The sequence below is a fragment of the Oryzias latipes genome, chromosome 5, assembly GCF_053564925.1.
Source record: "Oryzias latipes strain Hd-rR chromosome 5, Olatipes_Hd-rR_3.1".
NCBI classification, from domain to species: domain Eukaryota; kingdom Metazoa; phylum Chordata; class Actinopteri; order Beloniformes; family Adrianichthyidae; genus Oryzias; species Oryzias latipes.
This window is the reverse complement of record NC_136241.1, coordinates 18,857,458-18,876,319: the sequence shown is the minus strand read 5'-3', so window position 1 is coordinate 18,876,319 and position 18,862 is coordinate 18,857,458. Positions and strand designations below refer to the sequence as shown.

Here is an 18,862-nt window from a genome sequence, read left to right as displayed (position 1 = left end):
TACCATTACTGATAGGCAGGAACTCCAAAGAACCCAACTGTCTGTCAAAAGAGCTCATGCATTAAAGTTACATGATCATAGCTCCTTCAGGTATATAGTAGGTGGTATAATTACCATACAATTACCGTAATGTTAAAGTCTAATGTAAAGTTAATTATGTTTTAAATGGGGGTGTATCGATTCATTTTAACAACGATTTGATTCGATTGATAATAATTTGTGGTTGCTGCGTAGTCGATATTAGTTCAATTTGATCGCTCAAATTCATGGACCTAAAATCAATACAGGACTTCTCTAGCCAAAAATTCCACCAGTGTGACTCAGAGATAAATATCTGGGTACTGATTAGTGCAGGTAAAGTGGTCCAGATTCCTTGAATTTCTTGCAAGATAATTAAGTCTAAATTATGTGTTTAAACAAACAAGTAAGAGTTAATGGCAAATCCATTCACATTTTAGTTTCATAAAGTTCAGCCTACTGCTTTTCCACATCAAAATAATATACAAAGGGAACATTATAAGAACATTCTACCACATTGTGTGGTTATATGTTTTTGTAAAATTCAGTGTTTCCACACATTGGACTGTAATGATGGATTGATCATGTTTTGCTGCCATCACGTGTCTGTGATGACACTGTCGTTTTTATGTAATAGTAAAATAAACCTACATTGCCTCAATCAATCTAAATGGTATTTTACAATATTGATCTAATGGATTTGTTTCATTTTGAAAAGATTTCATAATGGTATAGGTTGATTCAGTTAGCAACTGATTCATTGATTCATCAATTAAGTCAATTATTTGTTATACCCCTAGTTCTAAAGAGTATTCAAAACAAATGGCATAGGGAGTAATAAGAGACTATACAAAACAGTATAAAATCGGTGTAAGCTCTTTTGAGTGATGTAAAAAGACAAAAAAAACAACAACAACAGATGATTACTTTTATCAATATGTGTCTACAACACATGTTACAACAGAACAACCGTTAGATGACCTCAATAATATTCTTGCTAATTTTGAGACACATTTTTTAAACAACAATTTTCAGATGGGCAGGACAGATCCATAGCAAACCTTACCTTTCTATTCAAAATTTAAAAAAAAGCAATCATCACAGAGGACTACTTCCACTTAAAACACATGCCAACAAATGTGCAGGCCAGTAAATCAGGAAGCTCAAAGAAAAGTGTCATGTTCTGTTTACTTCAAATAGCATCAGGATGCTACACTGGTGTTTCAGGGATCACTCATTAATTAAAATGGGTATTACTGCCTGACCCCCACTCTCTACTTGTGTCTGCTTGACATATGGCCATGGACATAAACTGATCATGTCCTTTAAAAAAGCCTTTTGAACACACAGACATTTATCAGAAAGGGTTGGGGATGAACGAATTGAAGAGACAACAGATGCACACCAATATATGAGTTATGGAATCAAATATCCCTAAATACTTCTGACTGAAGTAGGTGACTGCTAAATTCTGCACAAGACGTCTAGAAAGCAGCACTTTTTCAAGTTCAGTTGGGAATTCCAATTCAAGCACCACGATGATGATGATGAATGGAGTTATTAATCTAAGTAGGAGAATATGGTGGGGAATGTAATATACATTTCAAACATGGCAAAATTGATGTCATGTAGCGTTGTACATCAATCTTACTGTCTTTCTTAGGCAGATTACCCATCCAGTTAGACAGATGGTTACAAAGTTTATAACTGGTTTTGGATATTTCTGTGTTTCATCAACATTTTTTAAAGTTGGCAGCAAGGTGAGAAATAGAACAGATCCTCTGGCTGTTCACTTTTTGAGGGAAAAACAACAAATAAACAACAAATTAAAAGCATGGTAGCAGTTGTTCCACCAAAGATTCAAGTAACTCAGTCTAATCAGAAGGACTTATATTTTTAGACCAAAACAATCAGTTGTGATTGGTTAAAGAAGGTAGTATCTGTTTGAGTCAATGCTCTAAATAACCAACTCAAAGCTGTAAATTCACAAGGTGAAGTAACGAACTCACAAGGCACTGCGTGACGGTAAAGGTTGTCACGGATGGTCTGCTGCAGCTCGTGGTCAGCCGACGATTTCTGGAAGCGTTGACTCAAGTAAGTCTTTAGGTCCTTGTTCAGCTTGTTTCCTGTCATCAAAAACAAACACAAAAAACATCATTTTACTGTATGATGGCAACTGAAATCAAAACAAGATGAGCGAAAATAAAAGCTTTACAAGTTCGTCATTGTCTAATGGGCACTCGCCGAAGGCTTTCTTTTCCATCAACAGGACTTAGCCAAAACTAAGACTGGGAGTGCCGCAGCCAACACCACGGAGCTGCACTCCCACAGCTACGCCATCTGGACTTCAGACACATATTAGGCTACTGAAAGGCAAGCACGGCTGGAGAGAGTCCGAGTGTGCGTTTGAGTGTTTGTCTGTGGGTGGTTATTACGATGAGTGTTCACATTGCTTCCAGTTTTAATGTGCAAACGAAGCACAAGCAATGTGACATCATTACAAACAAAAAGGGTGTGAAAGGATGCAGACAAAAAGTTGATGATTGTTTCTAAATGTAAACTCATGAATGAGTTTATGCAACAACAACAAAAAACAAAACAAACAAAAAACAAGTAACCTATAAAGGTCGACTGTACATCAGTGTCCATTTATAATCTTCCATCCATCTACAGATGCTGAAAATTTTGGTCGTCTTGAGCAAACCAAGGCCCCGAATCCTGTTTCCATGGCAACTGTGTGTATTAATGTGTTCTTGTGTGTATAATAAGATGATTGAGTTTGTTAGCACAGTACAGAATATCATTCTCCACTGGCTGGCAGAATGATTATAGAGGTTCATGTAATAAAAATACAACTAATGCCTGATGGGCATGTCCCACAAATATGATACCATATGAAACAGCTGACTTTTACTTTAGGACAGATTTCAGCTAATATTCCTAAAGAGACAGTAGAGTCTTAAGACAGTAAGGATGATGGTTTACAAGCATTTCTGGTTTGCCTTGACAGAATTTTTAATGCCAACAAATCCTACTGTATGGTAAGATCCCTCAATTTTTGTAAACTACATCCATCAGATTTTTAGATCAACTTGTTTATGTTTTTTTTTTTTAATTTGATCTCAAAATCTGGTTTGGCAGTTGATAAGTTATAACAAAATTGTTGTAAAATGCTCTTACTGGAAATAGACATGACTTTAGCACCTCGGTAGGAAGGCCGTCCCTGTATTTAGTAGTAACCACTATATTCTAGAAACTATTGATTCGAGGAGACTCATAAAATTGCCTGAAAAAATGTCACAAACTATGAACATTTTGGAAGTCTCACAACAGTTGTTTTAGAAACCACTAGTTTTTAAAAGCTTACATATCGTTGGTCTTCTAAATATCCGCCATTGAAGAGCGTTTGACTTTCTGTCACACTGCCTAAGCTCTTCCTGGGAGGAAACGCTGCTCCTGGCAGAGTTTCGTGCACACATATCACTCTGTTATCCTCACAACAGGTCATAAGCCAGCACTCAGCCTGACAAAAAGCCTACTACAATCCCTGAAGTGAGCTTTTATGTTAAACTAATCGAATAAGCAACAGGCATTATTTGGTGCCAGACTTCTCACTAGAAGATGATCGAAGTCCGGAATGTACAAGAAATTCATGAAAAAAAGCCATCTCCAACAGGGACCAAAGGAACTCAATTATTCTAGGTTGAAAACATGAGAAAAAAGTGACTCTAAAACAAAATCCAAATGTTTACACATTTTCCTATAACGCAAGAATAATTTTATATTGACCGAGACGTTTTTATAAAAAAACAACAACCTACAAAGGCATTTCAACAGAGAAAAGATCTTAATTCTGTTTCTTTTGAATGAGAAAGGCTTGTTCCGTACTGCCGACAGAGAAATGGCATTAAAACAATGGCAAATTGCAGACTCTGGGAAAAAGTGATCAAAAATGAATAAATCCATAATGTCTCAAAAAACAACCAACTTTTTCAACAAACCAATAAATGGTTACATTGATCTGAGCTAGCCATGAGTCATTATAGTCACTCATCATCATTTTTATGTAAAAACAATTTTGGAAGAAAGTTTTTTTTCTTTCTTCATTTCTTAATGGAGATCTGAATCCCAAGATCAAAAATGTTCAATAGCTCTGAAGGTACTACTGCTACAGTCGCCAAATTTTCTCACATTGTCACCTATTATTTCCAAGTTAATAGTTAACATTTGTTTCTAGTTAATAGTTGCACTGTTTTGACTGGATTGCTTAAGATACTTCACAGAAGTGCTCTGTTTAAGAGTTACATGCTAAAAGAAGGTTAATAAAATAAAAATAGGACTCAACCAGGATCTCTTTATTACATTTCTTTCCTTTTTTTTTCAATGTTTTAGAAAGTATTGGATTGGGACTCGGTATCGACAGATACTCAAAATCAAATGACTCCAAATCGGATTGGGGCCACAAAAAAAAAAAAAATTTCTGATCAGGACATAAATCCTAAAATAATCTTAAAATTATTTAGTTTGGAACATCAATCCCAAAAACTCAGCCTACAACTATATTGGAGTCATTTTAGCCACATGGCACACAGAAATCCTTCTAAAGGGTGAATAACTGTGACCATCGCCCCAAATCCTTTAGAAAACACATTAAAGATGACATTTCCTTTAAACAGAACACACCTGCTACAGATTTTCCATAAGCTCTCTAAAATAAACAGGGGAACGCGACAGAAAAAAGGCAAATGGGTGGGGGGTTCACATAAGAGGCAGAAAGAGTGGGTAGAGCATGTATAAAAATGAAAAAAAAAATAAAGGACAGCATGGAATGCAGAGTCAACATCAAAAGACTAAACACTGCTGAATTGTGTCCTTTTTTCCAGGCTTGTCCTGTGGAGCCCACCCCAGCGCTCTTAGATTTGATCACCCAGCCAAGTCCCTGATCAGACATGCATAGCCAGACATGGCAGAGGCGAGACCCTCCGCTGGCAGCTGACATCTGTATTCGCAGCATGGAAATAATTTGATCCTCCCGTGTGCAGGGGAGAGCGAAAGGGGAGGTTTTTTCTGCCTTCTGCTGATCTGGAATTGGAAAGATTCTAGAACTCGTAGTGTCATGAGGTTTTCTTTCATTCTTTGTATGTGAATTGCTTATTCTGAAATTCACGTGTAAAGAGAATTGACTCGTTTAAAATGGTGAAGAATTCAGTGAAACTATTTGTTCTTCTTGTCATTCTAAGTCTATTATTAAATTAAATATTGAATAAAAAAAGTCTAGTTTGGTCCATCCACCTTTCTCTCCATGAGAAAAGTGGATGGACCATCATACGAGTTTGTATGTAGAGCATTCACAATAAGTTATTTTCTTATTTTTTTAATTATTCTATACAATCAGGCCAGAACTACAAAAAGATATGTCAAGAACACTGATGATCAATAAAGCTTTAGGAATATTTAAGATTTTTGTTAAATTTCTAAACAAAAATCCAAATTCATTTTCATTTTCCACAGTGATTAGCCTCACAATTATATCAACTTTATTCTGGCCTATTAATCTAGGAATAGAACCCATTAGATTGGCATTACACCACCATTGGCAGGTAGAACCGTTGACTGTATATGAGGACTGGACTGAAGGAATGTGGCGTCATCCATAGAAAATGACTTGTTTCCAGATCAAACGAAATCAAGTCAATTCAGTCGCCATTTTCTTGCAACACAAACGTTGCCATGTTGGAGTCAGAAATTGTCAGGAGGCAGCGGCTGGTCCGAGTTCTATGGCAACCACTCTCGCCAATCAGGAGTGAGCTTGATGGAAGTCCACACCTCAATCACTTGAAAGCAGGCTCAGGAGAATCTGTCAATCAAACGTTTTCAACGTTGGATGTGAGACAACAAAGTTTTTTCATGACATCTGATTGGCCAGTTTATAACTGGGATAACTTGCACTACAGAAAAAAAATGAGCATTAGCATGAACATCTTCAAAAAAAAAGGTAGCACAGCAAGAATAGTTATTCTGACAGATATGACAAAGTAACGAGTATGTTTTTTTCCTCAATAGAAGTCTATTGGAGTTTAGATTTTTGGGACCAGCAGGTTCTATTTGAAGGGGAACGGGTCACTCAGTCAGCTTATCATATCACAGTCAATGGGTAGAACTAACAACCCATCAATCAAATGACCAAGTTTTGATGTCTCCAAACAAAAGTCCATAAAAGGTCACAGCCCCTCCCAGTGTAAATGTCATGAAACAATGTGACAAAGACGCCAAGATCTTTTAGAATCGAGCAAAAGATGTTTTCTGTTCCCCCATTTTGAGAGTGGAGACTGGTTTGCAGTTACTTTGTAATCAAACTGACTGCAGTGTAGTTTTCAGTTTAGAAGTTAGAATCAGCTGCTGCAAACCCACCGTGACAAACAAGACCTTCACCATTCTGGCTGACACTTCCAAACGCCGCTCGTCTCACCTTTCGGTACCACAAGAACAGAAGCTGAAAGACATGTTCCACCGTTCTCCAGTGATGCAATTCACACAGCAGTGTGGAAAAAAAAACTTTTGCAGAGACGGAATGAACAGACTGGGAATGGTTGGTGACTTCAACCAGAAGAAACATTGATCCTCTTTCTGCAAAGCAACAGTATATGTGACAAAACGGGGAACCGTCATATGTCCGAGTGCCAGCCAGTCCTGCATGTAGCCAAGTCAGAATTGGCAGTCCCAGCATGTTTGGCTGTGCTCTGAGTGTTGTATTGATGTTGGATACACTAACAACTTTTTTTTCCCTTTTTCTCTATTGAATTGTCTTTTGAAAGTGGCATTTTGCCTGCCAGAAGCTATAATTAGAATAAAAGCTTTTTTAGTTGGTTATCTACACTCATTTATAAATCTATTCATTTCTAAGTCCGCCAGTATTTTATATTTTTCTAAAACATTTTTTCAGCTCAATCACAATACAGATGAAATACAGATACAGATTCTTTATTTTTTCAAGTGAAGTTTATTCCTCATAAAAGCCACTTTAGGCTTTTATGAGGAATCTGATATACAAACTAACAAAAGTCAGAGTGACTGAACAAGTAAATCAGCACTTCTGCTTAAGCCCGGATCAGAAGCCAAACACGAAGGTTCGTGCCACTCCGGCTGGTCCAACCAGCTCTAAGTTAAATTAAGCAACAAGCACAAGCTGCTAGAAGCCATTGCCTAAGTAATCATCTCTTAAGTGAGCGGTTCTACCACAGCTCCAGTTAATCAGATAATCAGGACTAATCAGCATTTAATTGATTCAGTTATCTACAGTCCACATTCTCATCTCCACTGATCAGAGCTTAACCATATGTCATAATGATTAAGTGACAGCATTGGTCTTAACTGGTCCACACTGGCCTTGTCCACATTGTTTGGCTTTATTTGGGTCAAGGTGTCAAGTAATTAAATTCAGTTATGGTTGCAAATAAAAAAGACCCTTAAAAATGACAAATGCCATAAATAGGGGTTTGTTTTTTAAAGAAAATGTGCTTGTAATGAACAGCCAGTCAAGTGGAGATCATTGTCACAGAGAGAAGTTCTTGTGCACTAGTGTGTCTATAGGATGTGTGAGCATTTGTGTCTCTGAGCTCAACACTACCCCCTATGCTTTGTTGAATTTGGTTTGCATGACAGTCATGGACAGTCTCTGTAGCCATAGCAACGGGTGCTATATGTGAACTCACCATAAGGAATAGTTTGCAGCCAGGCATAGTCTGCTGCCCCCTTCTGGATCATCTGGACATTACAAAAATAAACAGATTTTTGCCTGTATTTGTAGTTTTACTTAAAAAAATATCAACTCCTTTACAAGTTTTTATTAATAGGTTAGTCAATTAACCCCCCCCCCCCCCCCCCCCCCGACGCACACACACAATATATTAAGTCTAAAGTATAAATTAGATTGAAAATGTAAGCATCCAAAATCATTATTTAATAAAAAAATAATGGATTTCTTACAGAGTTCTGTTCAAATTTAAAAAAGAAAAATATTGGGGGAAAAATAAAAAAAGACACTTAATACTCAGACAATACAAAATATATCTGTGTTTTGATTTTCCATAAAATATCCTGAGCTTCATTTAAGGAAAAATGAAAGACTCAGAGTGATGAACTGTCTGTGCAGCTTGAAAACAACCAAAAATAGATTTTAATTTAGGATTTCCTTAGTCAAGATGACGTGGCCAATCCTAGCAGCTTAAATCACCGATGACCTCAGTTTGACCCAATATTTTAGTTCAAATGAGCTGTTGAGGTCATACTCAACAAAACGACCTAAACTTATGTTGAAGCCATTTACTTGACTACTTTGTGATTCTTTTTGTTATTCAAATTTAGAAAAGCATAGAAAGGACAAACATGGATGAAGGAAGACCCTGAAACAAGCAGTAAATTGGTTGATAAATTGTGATGAAAACTCGGGAGCATCTTTACTAAATTTAACTCAAATTCAACTTTGTTCAGCCGACTTCATTCTAAAATGATTTTGTAAACATGCTTGAAGTTTGTGCACATCTAGCGATTGTTGCGTAGCTTTGGCACGTTTGGTGTATTTTTCTTTATGCTGCATCGCCATAGCAACAAGCATCCTGAGTATATTGTAAGTCTATTTGCCTCCAAAAAGTCTCAAAGTTCAAGCTTAACAGGAGGCTTTATAGATGCAGAGCAGGGGCAAGAATGAGGGAAAAGATGCACAATCAATTTCCTATTCAGTGATCAGAGCATGAAAGGCGGATGAGCTCACAACATTAGTGAAAACAGCACAAGAATATGGAGAAGGAAAATGAATGTGTGAGGTGAGACACAGCTACAAGAGCAAAATCCTGTGTTTCTGCAGGCAGAGTTGGAAGTCAGCATCAAAAAGGAGGACAAGTCATCATTAAACAACAGCTGGAGTGATTCTGAATACGAAAGAGTGTCATCCTAACGGGAATGAGCAGAAGGCCATTCCTACCTGCAGCAGTGAGAGTCCATACTGATTCTTAGGAGTGAGCGGGTGACCTTTCCTGACTGACAGATGGCTGCAACCATTTCATTTCCCATCAGGGATTAATAAAGTCCTTGCTAATATGAAGTTTCACTGAACACTCTGACATTTTGGTTCAGGTTGTGGGTTTAAATTTCAACCCACACACACACAACCAAAGGGAAAAAAAAAACTAAATCAATACCAGGGTCTCAGAAAAGTCTCTGATATATTATTAACCCTTTCTGTATGGCTGTTTGTCCTGGAACTGTTTGCTTGTTTACCATGATCAAGATTGCCTTCATTGATTGCAGACGTCCACATGGGAAAAGAGCTGAGGATCTGTTTACTCACGAAGAGATGCAATAAAACAGACGGTTTCCCCATCTGCAATCTGACAGCAGAAATAAGATCTTCACGTAACTTTTTATGCTCCTTTTTAAAACAAAATATGTGTATGCATGTCACACACCACCAGCACTGTTCTCAAAAGACACAGAAAACACAATTAACAGACGATGACGGAGCTGAACAAGGACTTTACAACTCGACTATATTAGAGTTTCAGATGCTTACAGGAGGCTTCGTCTTCCTTTAAATCAGGCCAAGCATTGAAAAGACTTTTTAGAAAAGAGCTTTAAAGACTTCCTATTCCACCCAAAATGATCAAACTCTGTTTCATAACTTTAATAAGCTGAATAAAAAAAAGCCTTGCATAATTCATAACCACATTTTGAAACTGACCTCAGTGATTAAAAGAGCAAAACTGAACACGTCTGTCTAAATGACAAACCTCTCACCGGAGATCAAATTCTGTCCTAGATTTCACTTCAAATGTGAAAGTCTTTGCAGTTTTGAGCCTTTCACCGAAACAACTCCAGCATCTCTCCATTCCTCTTTGATTTTACAGCTAGACAAACAAGCATTGTGTTTGTGTGTGTGTGTGTGTGTGTGTGTGTGTGTGTGTGTGTGTGTGTGTGTGTGTGTGTGTGTGTGTGTGTGTGTGTGTGTGTGTGTGTGTGTGTATCAATCAGCTACATTCATTAAAAGCTAAGTTAAAACTTGAAACAGAAGTACAGTAAAAGGAGTGTGTCCATGCTCCTGCCAAACCTGGATCTGCCTCTGTGTGTGTGTGCGTGTGTGCGTGCGTGTGTGTATAACCAGCTGTAGGGACTCCATGTCTTCATCAGAGTTTCCCTGACTTAATTGGCCACACGGGGAGGAGTCAGTTATTCGACATGATTGTGCAGGGTCTGCTGCAGACAGGCTCACCTCGGGGCGCAGGGCAAGCTCATTATTTCTGCCACCAGGGGGCACATTGAGCTCAAGATGATGTGTGTGTCCTGATAAGCATGTGAATGCAGGGGGACCATATGATGTTTGTGAAAGCTCAGAGTATGAAGGTGCTCACACCTGTACAACATGGACCTACTTTTAAACAGCTTAACTTTTATGGAGAGGTTTAAAAAAGAAAAAAAAAAATCAAATTAAAATGTTTTTCTTTTTTTTTGTAAATTTAAATATTTGAGTTGAGATATAGCAGCTATAGATTACACTTTAGCTTTGATGATGAATATGTTACAACAGTAACCTATATAAACAAGTGTACAGCCAAAAATAAAATGGTTTTAAAGATTAGTTCCTAAAAACTGAACGTTTCCTAGAAAAACACACATTCTGGATTTTATTCCATTAACAAATTTTATTTTTTCCAACTCAAACTCTCCATCAACAGAAAAACTTTTAGTTCCCCATCAGCCAGGGTTTTGATCCATCCATCATGCAAAGGGAAGACACAGCTGACCCACTTTCCTGTTGCTGTCACTGCTGACTCAAGTTTGCACTAAAAATGGTGTTTGAATGCACAAATGCAGACATGTTCTCATGCAGATGAATACACTCAGCAACACATGCATGCAAAAAAAGGGACTTTGAAACACACCGCATCTGCTCGCAGATCTAATTTTAGGTACAGGATGACTACACGCTCATTTAAATACAAGAAGCCCATCCTACAGTGAACGGGCATAAAAATAAAAAAAGGTGCAACCTCATCCTTTATTTTTGTTATTAAAAAACATATTTCCACACATTTGCAAATGGAAGATTATAGAGCAGACAGTTTTCCCTCTGCACATTAAAACATTTATTTCTGAAAATCTCATTAAATGCATACATGCATGCCACAGAGTTGGAGGTTGTGGGCTAATAGGGCAGCAGTCACTGCTGCTCACATCTACAGTGGTTTTTGGGTCAGCATCAGGCACTGCTCATCCAGCCTTGCATCGCTTCACAGCTGACTCCAGGCCAAGCACGCACACACATATACACACAATTCTACAACTAGCAGAAACAGACATGTATGGAGCACTGGAGACTACCAGTTACTGAGTGAATCAACAGTAAAGTGCAGCAAATGTATGTAGTCACCTTTAGCAGAAGGTTCATGACCTTTTACTTCTTTTTAAGTGTTTATTTTTAAACAAACCACCTTAAAACTATTTATTTCATTTAGGTTCTGCACACACATCCCCATCCACAAGCTAAGATGCAAGTGCCAGGCTAACTTTGAGCTGAGGAGTTTGGGAGAGGAACTTCTAAGTGTGGTGACTGAGAGTCCTGGAAGGAGGATGTGCTCACCCAGACACGCGTTCACCGGTTTAAAAAAAAAAGTGTGCTGCAACTGAATCTCAGTTTGGAGACAGTCCAGATCTAAGACCTCTGCCAGTTTAAAGCATTAATCTACCACAGAGGTCCCCTCCTGGACTGTTGTGACGACTGACACACACACACACACACACACACACACCCACACACACACACACACACACACACAGAGGCAGATCCAGGTTTGGCAGGAGCATGGACACACTCCTTTTACTGTACTTCTGTTTCAAGTTTTAACTTAGGTTTTAATGAATGTAGCTGATTGAAACACACACACACCCACACACACACACACACTTCTCTGCGCTGCTTTCACACATGAGATTGCAGTTTTAATCTTGTGTTCAGTTCTCCTCATTTGGGGAAAACAACGTTTTCATGTTTTGCTCTGTTTGAGTAAATAAAAGCTTCCATATTCAGCCTGCATGCTGCAGTGGGCCTTCACAGATGAAATACAATTATCCCTTCATGTACTGACAACATGCAGAATAATGTATGAGCAAATATTCTACTACAGTTTACTACATGTTTTTGAACTAAGCATTTGCTGTCTCAGAGTAATACAGACGCATCTGCTTTACATGAACCCAACTTTATATAGTCTTTTTTTGATCTATGAAAATGTGTTTTTTTTTTTCTGTCATTACAGCTGGATGAAGAAAAGAAGTTTAGAAAAAAAAACAGCATATCTGCAGCAAGTGTGCAACAAGTCAGGATGGGTTGTTTTTTTTTCACCTGATGTCAAAGAAAAGCCGCTAATGGACGAAGAGCAGAGCAATGATGAGGAGAACAGCAGAGACAGAAAGAAATACCCTGATGTGCAACAAAAACTGAATATGATTTACAGTCCCTCAAGACATAAAAAAATATACATCAGGAAAGAAGCATTTAATGTTTTCATAAACTGAAGGTATTCAGATCTGAAAAAAGACCCACGTGGTGCTGCACCAACTTATAGCTGCTTAAACATGCAATGATTCAAAGAAGAATCTCACCAATATCAGCAAATAGAAACCCTGCAAGCACACTGGAGACTCAGTTGCATGCAAACATGGCAACAAACAAGCTCTGGGATTGTGGCGTTTCTGCTGATACCGCATGAATTTGGGGGATTTCAAAAGTTTCCAAGGGAAAGAAAATGTAGTGTCCATGAAAATCCTCAGCATGTGTGAAGCTGCGTGACGCACTGTGTACTGTCAAGAGCAGAAGACAACTTAGGGATACAAAACTAGCAAAAAGAAAGTTGATTCTGGTTATGTTCTATAGAAAAAAAGAAGAAAAAAACAGAACTGGGATTATTGTCAAGACAGATTCCTAATGTAATCCCTTTCAATCACAACTCAAGACAAATACTTGATAAATTCCTGGCATACGGTCTGTGTAAACTCTGAAATTACAGAGTTACAGATGCAGCTGGTAAAAATTAACCCCTTCATTTAGGATACAGAGGATTCATTGTGTTGGTGATTCAATGGTGGTCATGCTAACTTCTAGAGAAGGATTTGCTTCAAACTGAAAAATGTAAGGGCGCCGGCCCCATACCAAATGTTACAGTGAGCTAAGGCTGCAGAGACTTACAGATGTGTTTACCTTGGAGGCTGGCTGAGTAAATGAAGTGTTTGCCAATCTAATCCCAATGAAGCAGAAAAGAATGTGGATTCTAGAGCCGCAGTGAATCCAAATAGCCGATGAAAGTTTAAAAAAAAAACACACCAACCCATGCCTGAACATTAGCAATGCAATCTGATGATACTTTGTATGGACGGTTGATAATAATTAGAAATACTTATGGCCAACAGACATTTATTTGTCATAAATCAAAACCAGCAACAAGTGGGATTAGACTTTGTCTTACGTTCAGTCCCAGGTCAGACAAAACCAAATCTGATGACTCACAATAGGTAACCAGGGACTGGACCAAAAGAAGTCTCGGAGCAAATAAAACACATCATGATTAAAAGCAAAACTAAAAAATGGCAGATTAAATATCACAAAGAATGCATTTTGAGGATCATGTTAAGTCCGTTTGCTGTATTTTGTTTTTAATCTGTTGTAAAAACAAGACTGATAGTGCCTTGTTATTCGATAAAAACTGAAAAACAGATGGATGTGGTCATGTGACTCACAGGTTTGCGTGCGTTCCGGGTTCTACACCTTTAATAGAGGATGGCTAAAGGTTTTCATATATTGGTTTTCAGTACCAACCAATACAAAAAAAAGTCCAAAAATCTAACCAGCAACAGAAGCATTTTTTCTTTTCTTCTTTTTTTTTAAATTTCCTGATCAGAGCTTATTTTAAGCAATAGCGCCCCCACAGGAGCAGCTCGAGAAACTACATTATGTCTTCTAGCAGCTTTGGCTACATTGACACTGCACGCTGAAACAACCCAGTTCCGATTTTTTTGCCCCTATGTGACCTGTATCTGATCTTTTCATGACAGTCTGAAAAACACAGATCTGATCTTTTCAAATGCGACCCAGGCCACTTGGGTATGTGATCCGGAATCCAATACATAGCCAATCTTTTCAAATGCGACCTCTGTCTGAACGGCCAGGCCACATGTATCCAACCCGTACGTCATTGAGACGCTACAAACGTCATCATTCTGAAAAAAAAAAAAAAAATCAAATTTTTTCAAAAAAATCGGAATTGAGCATTAAGCCCTGCAGTGTGAACGTAGCCTTTGTCTTCTCAACTGTGAAAGCAAACCAAAAAGTGTGTGGGAAAAACTTAAATAATTGTATATCTCTACAGAAACACTCCCAAATACTTCAACTGTTTCAAATGTGCATCTGTGAGCATTTCACTATGCACATGACTGATTTCTTGGAAATTCTTGTTCGTATGAAGGATAAAGCCAACTTACAGAACTGAATCTAATGACTTTTCTCTTCCATCATTTGGTACAACCAAACGTCTGACTGAAAATGCTCCAACTGCAGGGATTCAGCATTTATTACCTGAAACTCCGGATAGAACAGTAAAGAAAATACATTTTGAATGTAATTATTGAGCAATGACTAATTCAAGAATCAGAAAACAGTTTATGAGGAAATTGTTGTTTATATCTATGGATACCAATGGAAAATGCCAGGTAAGTAGAGCTTTTTTTTAATACTGGTCTGATCCATCTACCAACTAAGTAGAACAAAATATTGCTGATAATGTAATACTGCATGTTTACCCCTTAAAGACCCCTTGAATGAGACTTTCATCAATATTGCTTTCCCCCACATAAAAAACCACTTGAATAAAACAAAAAAAGAGCATTTATGAAGAAAGAAAACACAAGAACACAGAGGGAGGAAGAAGAGAATGAGATGAATAAAATCTCAAAGGAAATGAGTCAGAGAGCAGTAGAGGAAAGGTGGTGTCAGGAAAATAAAAGGAGGGGGGGGGGGCTGAGGTTGAAGGAGGAGAGGTTAAACTCTGTTGAGGTTTTGTGGGGGTTTCCTCCACCCACTGCTTTTCAGGATCATGTTGGAGAAAACTGTAGAGTTTAAAAGGGTGTTCCATCTCTGCATCTGCAACTAATCATAAAAGTGACTAAAACATGGAGAGCCATGTTCAAGTTACCTCTAAAAAAATGTCAATCACACAGAGACAGTCCCGTTAAAGCCAGCACAAAGAGGAAAGAATTAGTAGCTAATTTGTATGCAAATGAGCTTTAATCAGTGAAAGCAGCAAGGTGGGGCTAAACCTGGATGTTCTCTGGCTTTGTGAGTGAAGGAAGGTGAAACAGAGCATGATGATGGACCAATTTACTTCAAAAGGCTTCATCTGCAGAGAGAGCCATGTCAGTGCAAAACCATAAGGTGCTGTTATGAGGAGACAAAGACTTGTTACTGAACGGGAATGTGAAAATGTTTGCTCTTTTTCAAACAGCCTTATATATATTTTATAACAATGACCAAGGTTCATAAATTATGGGTTTCCTCTCCACTCCCTGTTATAGAGTGCAGTTGTTTGAAACTACATTGAAACTTTAGATATCATGAAGGAGTTTTGCTTTTCTTTTCAGGCCTTAGTCACAACTGCCCTTGCGGGTGAATTTGGGCTGTGTGCGGGGGGAAAATGGGCAAACCTGTGTGGAAGCATGCAGGTGGTCGCACAAAATATCAATGTCGTAGACCACTCTGTCAGCCCAGGAAAAGAACATGTTCCTGCATTTCTTTTCCCTAAAGTCTCATTCAAGCGTCTTGAGCAGAGTTTTTGTGATGAACCAGAAGAGTCACTTGACTGGAAAAAAAAAAAAAAAAAAATCAGCGAACTCGCGAATATTGAAACTCGAATAAGTGGGGGAACACTATATACCTTGTATAAACATGCACAGAGTCAAAAAGTAGATGTGTGTTAAAGTTTTAAATAACAAAAAAACTAAAATTATATTAACGTTTGCAATAATATCAACTGGATATTGGCATCCTGGCTCTACATTGGGCGTTCACACCAAGCATGACATTTAGTTTGTGCTTTTTTGCTATCTGGACATTTCCTTAGAAACTACACTATATAAAAAAATGAAAATAATAAGTCTGAATTGACAGGTGACTTGAAAGAATTGATATTAAATTAGACTGAAAGGATTTTTTTCTTTAATTTTTTTAAGAATACGCCTATTGAAGGGATTCAGCAGAAAGTGCAGGCCAGAATCCAACCCAGAAATGAAAGAACTATAAATTACAGCAGGGAATCTTTAGATGACAGGCAGTGATTTTCTAAAAAGCTTTTCTGTACTAAATGCATCAAAGCCCTTCACAGACATTTTGACTGTCAAAGCAAGCTTTTACATGATCTAAGGTGCTGGATAGTCTCAGTGAAAAGACTTTCAAAGGGACAGAATTACGATGAATCAATTTCTAGTTGATTGTGATGAATGCAAACTTTCCATTTTATTATACACAAGTCAAATACTGAGTATGCAGCAAACAAAAGGCTCCTCAAAGGCAAAGAAAGGCCTCAGATGATTTATAACAGGCCCTTCTTAGACACAGTGAGTATTAAGGGTTGCCAATATATAATCTACCATTCATCTTGATTGAAAGCACAAGTTTGTAAGAGGGGCATAAGGCAGGCCATGGTATGTGGCTTGCCTCTGTTTCTTTGCTTTCCTTGTCACTAAAGAGGAACAGACGCTCACTGCACTCATTACAAAGGTTCTCACCATGTCTCTGGACTGAGCCAAACAAAACACGTATAGGATTTCATATCCTCACAGCATGCATTCCCCTATGCAGAGCTCCACGACAAAACCAGCTCCCGACTACAGAGACAGCAGACAACTCATGGGGGCATCATCCCTCTACATCTGAGTGTATAAACTTTAGTTTGGACTCCTTTCATTCATTAATTTTCTTTACCGTTTATTCCTTTTCGGGGTCACGGGGTTGCCGGAGCCTATCCCGGCCACTTGGGCGTAGGCAAGGGATGCCCTGGACTGATCGCCAGTCTGTCGCAGGGTAGAATATCCTCAATCACATATCCATTCGCTCTCACATTCACACCTATTTAGAGTTGCCAATCAACCTATGAAGCATGTTTTTGGACGGTGGGAGGAAGCCGGAGATCCCGGAGAAAACCCACGCATGCACGGGGAGAACATGCAAACTCCACACAGAAAGTTCCCCCATTGATCGTGTGTTTTTCATTTGAACCGGGGGCCTTCTTGCTGTGAGGCAAGAGCGCTAACCACTGCGCCACCGTGCAGCCTAGTTTGGACTCCTCTAGATCTAAAAGAGGTGTATGATTTTGTGTGGATCATCCTTGATGCTCATCTGTGCATGCAGACAGACACACATTTAAAAAAGGCAAACTGAAGCAGAATGAAGGAGGACCCTTAAAACACGTTTCACCAACTGGGACTCCATACACCAGGCTGCTGAACTAAAAAACATTGATCCAAAGAGCTGACGGAGAGCTGACGGAGCTTCTGCAAAACCTGACCAAACCAACTACTCAGCAAGATCAAATAAAGGAATAAAAATAAAGGAATAAAAAGAGAATACTTGTTTATGCAGAAAGTATGAATTTGGGATTTTTTGGGGGGGGGGAAACACATCCTGCTGAGAAAGCAGTGGTTTGCCTTAAAAAATTGGTGACTTTGTGCTCAACTGTAAAAATATGAATTTAAGTGTAAACTATAAAATAAATGCAGATGCTGGACCTCAAACCAATAAAAGTTCCATTTTAAAAAGCATTATTTGACCGGAGAAAGGTAGCTTGCCATCTCTCGGTGGGTGGAGTATCCTTACCCCAGGTGGAGGAGTTTAAATATCTGGGGGTCTTGTTCACGAGTGAGGGAAGACCGGAGCGTGAGATAGACAGGCGGATCGGAGCGGCGTCCGTAGTTATGCGGTCGCTGTATCGGTCTGTTGTGGTGAAGAGAGAGCTGAGCCGAAAAGCAAAGCTCTCAATTTACCGGTCGATCTACGTTCCAGTACTCACCTATGGTCATGAGCTATGGGTCATGACCGAAAGAACGAGGTCCCGAATACAAGCGGCTGAAATGAGCTTCCTCCGTAGGGTGGCGGGGCGCTCCCTTAGAGATAGGGTGAGAAGCTCGGCCACCCGCGGAGGGCTCGGAGTAGAACCGCTTCTCCTCCACATCGAAAGGAGCCAGTTGAGGTTGCTCGGGCATCTAGTCCGGATGCCTCCTGGACGCCTCCCTGGAGAGGTGTGCCGGGCATGTCCCACTGGGCAGAGGCCCCGGGAAAGACCCAGGACACGCTGGAGAGACTACGTCTCTCGGCTGGCCTGGGAACGCCTCGGGGTTCCCCCAGAGGAGCTGGAGGAAGTGGCTGGGGCGAGGGAAGTCTGGGCATCTCTTATTAGACTGTTGCCCCCGCGACCCGGTCCCGAATAAGCGGAGGAAGATGGATGGATGGATAGATGGATGGATATTTGAAAAAATTGTGCAGAATGGTGCAGCTAATGGTAAAAAAATACACCCTCTTTTGATACTTTCTAATGAAAACATCAACACGCCAAATGGTTTGCATCATACATTTAGAAAATTTGAAAGAACTACTACAACTAATGCTTTAAGAGAGTCATTTAGGAACTCCACTTGGTCACACTAAAGACCATCACAGCCTCAGTGTTTACATACTCAGATTTCTGGAAATAGTTATTCCTTTGAAAGCTATAATCACTGGTTTTTCTCTGAATTTCTGATGATGAAGCTG

The 18,862-nt window shown here is 39.0% G+C and overlaps 1 protein-coding gene across 37 annotated transcripts in view; it reads right to left on the bottom strand.

Moving 5' to 3' along the window:
- Positions 1 to 18,862, bottom strand: part of magi1b (membrane associated guanylate kinase, WW and PDZ domain containing 1b) — a 118,909-nt gene that overhangs the window by 68,105 nt on the left and 31,942 nt on the right. For all 37 annotated transcript variants that reach the window (XM_078947347.1, XM_011475077.4, XM_011475070.4 and 34 more), the window contains exon 2: positions 2,028 to 2,144. In XM_078947347.1, coding sequence (XP_078803473.1) covers positions 2,028 to 2,144 — 117 coding nt within the window. The remainder of the gene's footprint in view (positions 1 to 2,027; positions 2,145 to 18,862) is intronic.